The sequence below is a fragment of the Neofelis nebulosa genome, chromosome 11, assembly GCF_028018385.1.
Source record: "Neofelis nebulosa isolate mNeoNeb1 chromosome 11, mNeoNeb1.pri, whole genome shotgun sequence".
Taxonomy (NCBI): domain Eukaryota; kingdom Metazoa; phylum Chordata; class Mammalia; order Carnivora; family Felidae; genus Neofelis; species Neofelis nebulosa.
The window spans coordinates 23,686,747-23,696,973 of NC_080792.1; the positions used below are offsets into that span (position 1 = coordinate 23,686,747).

Genomic DNA, 10,227 nt, shown 5'->3' on the forward strand with positions numbered 1-10,227 from the left:
CTATTTTTCTTACCTAGAAGGCCATAAGGATGGAGTGAGCTTGAAGCTGGGATTAGTAAAGACAAATCCTTGCTTATATTATCCAGGATGAGGGTCATTCTGTGGTGGAGACAATGTTTATGTTTTTGTCTGTGTTCAGACATGATTACAGAATGATCTTGTTTGTGCCTTTTCTGAGTGGCCTTGCCTGGCATTGCTGTTCTTTGAAATGGTCTATAATTAAAAGGGGGAACACCAAAGCCTAGCTCTAATTGACAGGAAGCACCTCGTGATGCCACTGCCCCACTGACAGAGCCAGGTGAATTCCTGGCTGTCAGAGCTGCTTTCCTTCCTCAGCTACCCCTTTTGGCCAAGGACAGATAAAGTTAGGCTGCAGGACACTCATCTAAGATATTCAGATTGCCACCATTGCCGAGCTTTTGCTGATCAGGAGGTTGAACAGACCACAGGAACTAGTCTATGGTGGGCCTGGGGTTTACTGCTGGTGCTGTTCCTTTTGTTGCAGAACAAGTAGCTTAACATCTGACAAGACAATGGCCTCACAGTGGCATTTATAACTCTGGACAGGAGGCATCAGCCAACTGCAACACAGGCAGTTACCAGAAACAGAAACAAAAATGGGTATCCCTTCTTATAAGAGACCCTGAAGACAGGGACTTAGATTACCAAATCCAGGCAGTGAAAACATGTTCCAAATTCCAAATGGTCTCTTCTTGAGATCCAAATGGTGCTTTCTTTTCTAGACTAATTACAGGCTTCTATTTAGGTGCGCGCGCGCACACACACACACACACACACACACACACACACACAATGTGTTTGCTATAGCATAAATTTCCCCTTGGCTAGCTAAGAAGAAATAAGGGCTATGTGATTAGCCATGAGAACATCAGTTAAGAATTTAAATTTAAACTGGTTTGTTGGGTTTCCAAAACAGAATTTGTATCATTTGTGATATCGGATAGGGTCAGAGATAAGTTTCAGACAGCCTTTTCCACTGGTGTCATTCTTACCCTGGCAAGTGCAGCTTGCTTAGCAGTGCAACAAGAGTCAGTTCTTCCTCTTGGGAGTTCTCCTGAGTAGACTATATTTGCCTCTTTTTCAAAGTTTCTGGGTATTCTTCTCAGGGATCTCATAAATCCATGGCCTGGCACCTCATTTCCTCTGGTTGGAAAGGAAGATGGGGAGAATTAGGGAGGGAATTGTCAGTGCCAAGAAAAGCAAGCAGTGACCCTCTTGTTGGAGAAGGGCTGACTGGAGCTGTTTCAGTTCAGGGTGAATCTTGCTAAAATTATCCCCTTTAAAATTATGTATTCGAGTTTAATGTTTCAAACCCCTGATTGATTGCTCAAGTTAGAGCTGTGATAACAGTGGTTGGTGTTCTTCAAGAGGTTGAAAATGCCAGCTCTTGGGAAAATGACAGTTCTTTGAGAAATAATCAGGTTCACTGCACATCTCTCTTCAATAGGAGGTTTATCACTGGGTTCACAAAATTGCCTGTGATGGTCTTCCCCTGGCACTGAAGGTCCCTTACTACTACCTAGAGATCCTGTGAAAAAACAGGAGGCATTTCATTTTAACGCCCCATTGGTATCCCTTAGCCTTTCTGTAGCCATCTCGTTGCAGAGAATGTGTTGCTTGAAAATAAATTCCTTCCATATGACTTGAACATTTCTTTGGAAAACTAGAGGACTGAATTATATGATCTCTGGATTTCCTTTTCTGTCCTTGGAATTCTAGGATTCCTGACCTGGAAATTGTAAAAATATATATATAAGCTGATGCCAATTTGGCTACATATGAAATTAAACAACATTGATGGTAATATAACTATGGAGCAGGAAGGCAATGGGTGATAAGGGAGATGTTGCCTATAACAGCGATAAAGAATTTTATTTTGGCAGGGAGGACAAACGGTAAAAGAATCACTTTAATTCAATTTCCAAAGAACTTGATGAGCTTTGGTTCCTCCTAATAGATATCGGAAATGAAAAAAATCACAAATTCACAGAGAGAGCACAGATGGCTTAATATCAGAGCACTAAGTTTCAACAGTTATAAGACAGAGATTAGAGTCAGGACCTCTGGGGCTAAGATAAAGATAAGGTATTTGAAATCAATTAAAGGATCAATAATTTTTGGCTCCCAGAAAGTCTCACTTTATCCTAAAGAAAAAGGTTGGTAGGCACCTAAAAGCTTAGAAGCTTACCATTTTCTCTAGGATAAGGTGAACATTTACTCCCTCCAAATATGAAGGCTACATCTGTGTTACTGAGTTGACGATTACACATGGGACCATATGGATATATTTATAATTGGTATAACGAACAGCTCCTTGTTTCCGATATTAAAAGCAAGATGATTTCAGCACATGATAAGCGAGCACAAGGAGAGACCTATCTAGCCAAATGATGGAAATAAATTTAATAATAAAAGCCCACCAGAAGAAGCAACTGCTCATCTGAATTTAAAGGAAATTTTCCTGCCATCTGCTGTTGTTAGCATTTTATATCACCATATTTGCCTGCTCTCTTCCAGAGCCCATTGCTGCTAAGCTCTTCATACAGAATAAGCTACCAGGCAGGAGAACAGAGCCATGGAAGGCATGGAAGTGAATACAAAAGGCACTTCATCTCCAGACCTAGGGTGACATTTTTACCAGCAGCATAGGAATCAATGCTGGACTTCTCCAGGAAAGCTTTGTCATGGGAGGAAAGGACAAAAAAAAGGACCAAGGAGGCCTTTGGGTGGCTCAGAGATCACAAGAGACATCAGGTAAAGCTGCTTGGCCACACCAGCATCCTGTCGCCTTCCTCTGTGCCCTCTCACACTCCAGCACCACGTTTCACAAAATGAAACCCAGAGGTAATCAGCTCTAAAGATTGGGACAGAAGATATTTAGAGGAAGAACACATACATGCATCACCAGCAAATAACCTGAGCCATTTGTAGATGTCCCAAAGCCCAGTACATATCAATGGCCATTAGAGGGGAAACAGGATTCCCATGAAAGGCGAATGAGGCATTAGTGGTACTGGTAGTGAAGAGAGGATCTTTGATGTTTCTCTAATAAAAGAAGAGCTTAGGAGACAAGGCACTTAAATGAATACTGGTCCAGGCAGCTCTTACCCCACAGGCGTACAGCAGAGAAAATGGAATCAAAGGGACTATGGGTACAAGCAGAGAGCAAGCTCTCCACCATCTTCCAGGGAGCTGATTTGTTTGGACTGTGTTCCCAGGTAAGGAGAAAGGGAAATCTTACCTTGGGTTAGGCTCAGTGCCCGAGGGAGCTTCAGTGTGGCCAAGTTTCCCAGAGAGAGAGAGAGAGAGAGAGAGAGAGTAACCAGGTTGTCACAGAGGTTCAAACCTTCCCCAGCATAGATAATTTGGATTCCTGTGGAGATACTCCACGAGCAACCTGCAAAACACAGAACTCCTAACATTGGACCTCGGCAGACAATTTTAAACCCAGACAAGGGCTTGCCTTCACTGGGCACCCACACAGAGGCCATAGCAGGCTTTCTCCAAGACTTGTGCTCAGCAGGGGTGTAAGCTGCTGAAGATAAGCCACATAAGTCACATCTGCAGGCTCCACTCCTGCCCATGGCATGCAGCTGTGCCTGGCGAGGAGGACCCACCTGTTGGCCATAAAAAACAATGAGAGTTTGGTGTGGGAGCACTCTGTAGGCGTTGGGGGCGGTGGGTAGACTAATTGCTGACATAGCTCTGTCCATGTCCGGTTGGCTATTAGAGACAGATAGACTCTGAGGGCTGGGTGGAAAATGGCCTGGAGCATGAAGATATAGCTCTTAAGGTTTTTTTGTTTTGTTTTAGTTTAGAGGGAACACTGGGATAGAGGGTTTATGAAAGTATATAAAATGAAAGCTAAAGTCAAACATCTCCCCAAAGAAATGTATATACATGTGACTTGCCTTCAATTTCAGAGAGCTCACGGAGTCCCTAAAGTCTGTGCATGCACCCTTGCTTAGAGGCTTTTTTGGATCCACAGATGAGGAGTTTATTTCTAGGGCCTAGAAACCTCGCTAGAAATTTCTCAAAGTGTGTTTCCTACAGCACTTGCATGGGAATCACCTGCAATCACTCAGTGCATGCTGAAAATGCGGAATCCTGAGCCCCTCCTGGCTTTAAGGAATCAAGATCATCCAGGCTGTGGTCCTGGAATTTGCATTCTTTTCAACGTTTTTTTTTTGTTTGTTTGTTTGTTTTTTTTGTTTTTTTTTTGGGACAGAGAGAGACAGAGCATGAACGGGGGAGGGGCAAAGAGAGAGGGAGACACAGAATCGGAAACAGGCTCCAGGCTCCGAGCCGTCAGCCCGGAGCCTGACGCGGGGCTCGAACTCACGGACCGCGAGATCGTGACCTGGCTGAAGTCGGACGCCTAACCGACTGCGCCACCCAGGCGCCCGGAATTTGCATTCTTACTAAGCATTCGGGATATATTTATCATTATATAGCTTAAGAACTGCTAAGAGTTGAAAATGGCCATAAAAAGTTCCTGGGAGTTCAACCAAAAGCCAGGACTGACAGAAAAAGCTCTCCGAAAGTCATCACTCACTTGGGCTGTCAATTGATCAGGACGCAAGGGGATGGATGGAAGTCAAAGTTGTCTCATTGATCGAGAGGAGAAGATCCACTGACACTGGTTATAAACCAACATTTGTCCAGAACCCGATTTGGTTCAGGCATGTGGCTTATGCCATTTGGTTCTCAATGATTCTATTACAGATGAAGAAATCAAGGTTTGGAGAGTTTAGAGAACTCACATAGGGTCATAGAGCAAAATAAGAGCAACCAGACCTTAAACACAAGCAAACTAACTCGACTCTTTTTTTTTTTTCCATGTTTATTTATTTATTTTGAGAGAGAGAGAGCACAAGCAGGGGAGGGACAGAGAGAGGAGCAAATCTCTGCTGTCAGCACAGAGTCTGACGGGGGCTCAAACCCACAAACTGTGAGATCATGACCTGAGCCCAAACCAAGAGCCAGACATTTAACTGACTGAGCCCCCCAGGTGCCCCTAACTCAACTCTTTTTTGATGATGATTTCTAAATGTCACCACCCAGTTTGCCCTTTGTATGCCAGACTTCTATTATAAAAAAGAAATAAATTCATTCATTATACTTTTGAAAAATGCTGAAAATATACTGTCTTCAATTATCTGGAAATACACTTCAGAACAAAAGATTTATTCAGATGAAACAGGAGAAGGAAATAAAAAATGTGATGTCAGCCAATTGACAGCATATGAAGTTTGGGCCACATGTGCACTGAGCAGCCATGAGTGAGACTCACTATATAACTGGGAGTAGTTGGAGAGGCTTCCTAGAGGAAATGGTGTTTTGAATCAACTCTGAGGAGTCAGTAGAATTTTGAATTAATTCAAATAGGTATAGGTAGACTAGAATCTCTCAAAACTCTACCTCAAACTTAACTTTTGATAAACAAGAATATTTATGGAAGGTGGAGAGAGGAATTCCTGAACAAAGAAATGTTTCTCAGTTTATAACCACCAGTTAGTTACTTAACAGCTTTCAAACATAAAGAAACTCATTGATAACAATACCACAATAGTAGGGGGCTTCAATTCTTCACTTACAGCGATGAACAGATCATCTAAGCAGAAAATCAACAAGGCAACAGTAACTTTGAATGACACATTGGACCAGATGGCCTTAACAGATATATTCAGAACATCTCATCCTGAAGTAGCAGAATACACATTCTTCTCAAGTGCACATGGAACATTCTCCAGAATAGATCACATACTGGATCACAAATCAGCCCTTAACAAGTACAGAAAGATGGAGATCGTACCATGCATATGAAACTTGAAATCAACCACAAGAAAAAAATTGGAAAGACCATGAATACTTGGAGATTAAAGAACATCCTACTAAAGAATGAATGATATAACCAAGAAATTAAAGTGGAAATTAAAAAGAACATGGAAGCCAATGAAAATGAAAACGTGACAGTCCAAAACCTCTGGGATGCAGCAAAGGCAGCCATAAGAGGAAAGTCTATAGCAATCCAGGCCTTCCTAAAGAAGGAAGAAAGGTCTTAAATACATAACTTAATGTTACACCTAAAGGAGCTGGAAAAAGACCATCAAATGGAGCCCAAAACCAGCATAAGAAGGGAAATAATAAAGATTAGAGCACAAATCAATGATATCGAAATAAAAAAACAACAACAGTAAAACAGATCAACAAAACCAGGAGCTGGTTCTTTGAAAGAATTAACAAAATTGGCAAAACCCTAGCCAGATTAATCAAAAAGAAAAAGGAAAGGACCCAAATAACTAAAATCATGAATGAAAGAAGAGAGATCACAACCAGTATCGCAGAAATACAAACAATAATAAAAGAATATTATAAGCAATTATATGCCAACAAATTGGGCAATCTGGAAGAAATGCGCAAATTCCTAGAAACAGATAAACTGTCAAAACTGAAACAGAAAGAAATAGAAAATTTCAACAGGCCCATTACCAGTAAATAAATTGAATCAGTAATTAAAAATCTCCCCAAAAATAAGAGTCCAGGGCCAATGGCTTTCTAGGGGAAATCTACCTAAAGATTAAGCTAACCAGGCTGAGTGCTCACTGTGTGCCAGGCGCTGTATTAACTCACTTACTCCTTATAAACACACTTGGGGTTACATGTTATTATTACCATGCCCAGTATTAAAAAAATATTTTTATGTTTATTTTTGAGAGAGAGAGAGAGAGGGCATGAGTTGGAGAGGGGCAGAGAGAGAGGGAGACACAGAATCTGAAGCAGGCTCCAGGCTCTGAGCTGTCAACACATAGCCCAAAGTGGGGTTCGAACTCACAAACCATAGGAACATGACCTGAGCCAAAGTTGGAAGCTTAAGAAGAGTTTCTCGCATTTGAAAACACGTTCATTTTAGCTCTGAGCAGTGTTTTGTTTGCTTAGAGTCTAAAAAATAATCCTGAAGGGCACTGACCTTGTTTCAAATGCTTCTCTTCTTTGCTACTATCCCTGACTTTAATCCCACCATGTAGCCTTTGAGGGCCCATCTTTTTAAAGCTTGATTGACTGACTGCCAAAAAAACAAAGAGGAGGAGAAGGATTTGTAAAGATATATAACTGCCTACCCATGGGTTCACCTACAACCCATCTTGGAGAATGGTGCACACCTCTACTCCCCTAAAAGGGTAGGGGGCACTTGGACAGCCCACTCAGATGGAGGCTGTAATTATTCAGCAAGAGATACCCCCAAATTGATGGTAAATGTTCAGCTGCCCTTATGAACTAACCTCGTACAACATCATGACTGAAACCATTACCTCCAGACATGCCTATATGTTTCCCAATGGAAGGACTTATCAACCTAAGCTTTCTTGTGAACATGTTTCAGTACCTTCCTTTTGTTCATTTCCTTAGCCCTGTTTATCTCTGAGGATTTCTCAGTGTTGTTGCAGATTCTCTGGTTGACATGGGAATGCTATTGCTTCTGGCATTCTCAGCTCTGTCTTCACATAATGCCGTCCTCAGCAAGGTAATAAGAGCTAACATCATTAAGTGCCATGTGCCAGGTGACATTCTAAACAATTACATGTATTTATACATTTAAATCTTTGTAACAGATCAGTGAGTTAGAAATGGGAACACAAAATATCCCAGCCATTTGCCCAAGATCACAAAGCTAATATGTGGCCCAGAAGGACTTTAAGCATTCAGTTTAGCTTCGGAAACTGTGTGCTCAATCAGTATGCTTGTTGCCACCAATATGTCTATATTTTGACCCTAATGATACCTATTGTAGCTTTACTTATTTATGCTGCACTACCAACTCACACACACTTTTTTCCTTTTAACAAGCTCTGGCCAGTTTTAGTAAAGAAAAATGTTTGCGTGATGTACCTTTCCCAGTCTGCAGGCTTCTCATGACATTAGAATCACCTGGATCAATGACAACCTGTGTGCATACTCTGTAGTATCTCCCACATGTTGTGCCCAATTCAATTTTATTGCCACTGTAGTGATGGACACCACTTTTGGCCAACATGGTACAATATTCTATTTCAGATTTCCTCAAGCCTGGGCAGTTGTTGGCAAGGAGGATCAGTTTCACTTTGCCATGTCTGATCATTTTCAGAGTCTGCTTGTACCCCAGAGCACACTTTCTACTTTTCATAACAAGTTGGAGCCTAGGGTTGATTGTCTCCAGTGACTTTTTCATCTTCTTTGCGGGGCTACGACCCTCCTGTCTTGGGTGCCAGAAGACCCCAATCAAGAGCAGTCGCCAAGATGGCCTGGAGCGAGGACAGAAAGCTCACGAACATATATCAGCACATATGCTGGAGCAGGAATGTATTCCAAAAGATCATAAACATTACTGAGTGGACAGGTCTGCTGCTAACATTATGGGCCTACCCTTGTATGTTAAGGACCTTTTGTCCCCAGCGGTGTTCAGAATTCTCTTTGTATTTTTCAGGCAGTAATAACAATAGCTACCATTCACTGAGCAAATTTTACATTCTTTATGATTTTAAAAACATCCCTGCAAAGTTGTATAATTGACTCAATTTTTAACCTTATGAGTCAGACAGGTCAAGTGGATTGTTTAAGATCATCAGAGGGTCTGTGGAGGTTTGAATCCAGATCTGCCAAATTCAGAAGCCCCTGGTTTTGCAGCTACTGTTTGAGCCTTCTTCCTAAGCCTTAGGCCCAACCCTTAGGCACTAACCCTAGTGTAGTCAAATAAATAGCCAGATAAAGTGACTATCATCCTTGTGGAACTATTAACAGCCAAAGAATGAAGGAATTGTTGGGGTCCAAGGGCAGGCCACCCCAAGATGGGCCACTTTGGCATAAAGATTATTTTGAGTTAAAAAGCAATCAAAACCCAGCAAATAAAAGAAAAGCTCTTTACTTCTCACTCATGTGCCTAAAAAGAATTTATAGGAAGAGAACTATCATGATAGATAGCTACATTATGATATAAACTAGGTATGGCAGACAGGGAGGAACCTAACAAGACCTGTTTGGGTAAAGTCCTCTATGCCCCGCTGTTTCTGAGTAGCCCAGAAAATACTTGTTTCCCAAACCTTTATTCTTTTTCATCTTCCTGTGAATTGCATCCCTTCTTTCAAAAGAAGTCCCAGACCCCTACCCCTTCTCCTTAGTCCAGAATGACATATATACCTTATTTTTCCTGCCTTTGGGATTTCCATGTCTGCGTAGATTCCTTGTACATACACTCTTAAATTTGATTTTCCCATGTTAACCTGTCTCATGTCAATTTGATTCTAAGTCTGGCTAGAAGGACCTTGAAGGGAACAGGACATTCTTGTTCCCCAACATAACCATTGGCCATAATTATACATAAATTCTAGATTTTAGGGAAAAAAATAATTTGTAAAAGTTCAGAGAAAAGGTAGGAATGACTCCTTGGCAACATTCTAAAAGTTAAAATGGCTAAAAGAAGAAAGAAGTTTCACAGGAAAAACTTCTACCTGAACACTAACATTTGTCTTAGTCCATTTGGGCTGCTGTAACAAAGTATCACAGACTGGGGGGCTTATACACAACAGAAATCTATTTCTCACAGTTCCGAAGGCTGGAAGTCAGAGGTCAGGGTCAGCATGGGTGGGATTCTTGGGAAAAACCCCTTCTGAGTTGCACACTGCCAACTTCTCCTTGCATCCACACGTGGCACAGAGAAAGAGTGAGAGAGCTCCTTCACCTTTTTTATCAGGCTACTAATCCCATTCATGAAGGCTCTTCCCTCTGGACCAAATCACCTCCCAAAGGCTCCATCTCCAAATACCATTACACTGGGGATTAGATTTCAGTCTATGAATTTTAGGGCAACATAAACATTCAGACCATAACAACAAATGACATAGATCAAGAAGAAATAAGGGGAAGTGTCTTTGACAAAAAAGAAACCAAAAGCAAATAAAAACAAACAATGCAGAGAGCTTTCTAATGATTACAGATTTTAAAAAGAAACACCTGAAATATGAAAAGAAGCACTTATACACTTATCACCAAGGAATATTAGCCAGTCATAATGATCCTAGGAAAAACAGAGTCCAAATTGCCCCAAGGCTTAAAAATTCAGTGTAGGGGCGCCTGGGTGGCTTGGTCGGTTAAGCGTCCGACTTCGGCTCAGGTCACGATCTCGCGGTCCGTGAGTTCGAGCCCCGCGTCAGGCTCTGTGCCGACGGCTAA

General features: G+C 41.7%; 1 protein-coding gene across 1 annotated transcript; it reads right to left on the reverse strand.

Annotated features, from left to right (window-relative positions):
* Nucleotides 1–475: 475 nt before the first annotated feature.
* Nucleotides 476–8,413, reverse strand: LOC131489575 (large ribosomal subunit protein eL30-like). The gene is made up of 4 exons (XM_058691607.1): nt 8,388–8,413; nt 7,912–8,303; nt 3,639–3,744; nt 476–581 (listed from the first exon to the last, which is right to left on the reverse strand). The coding sequence occupies exons 1-4, from the start codon at nt 8,411–8,413 to the stop codon at nt 476–478; spliced, it is 630 nt and encodes a 209-aa protein (XP_058547590.1).
* Nucleotides 8,414–10,227: the final 1,814 nt, after the last annotated feature.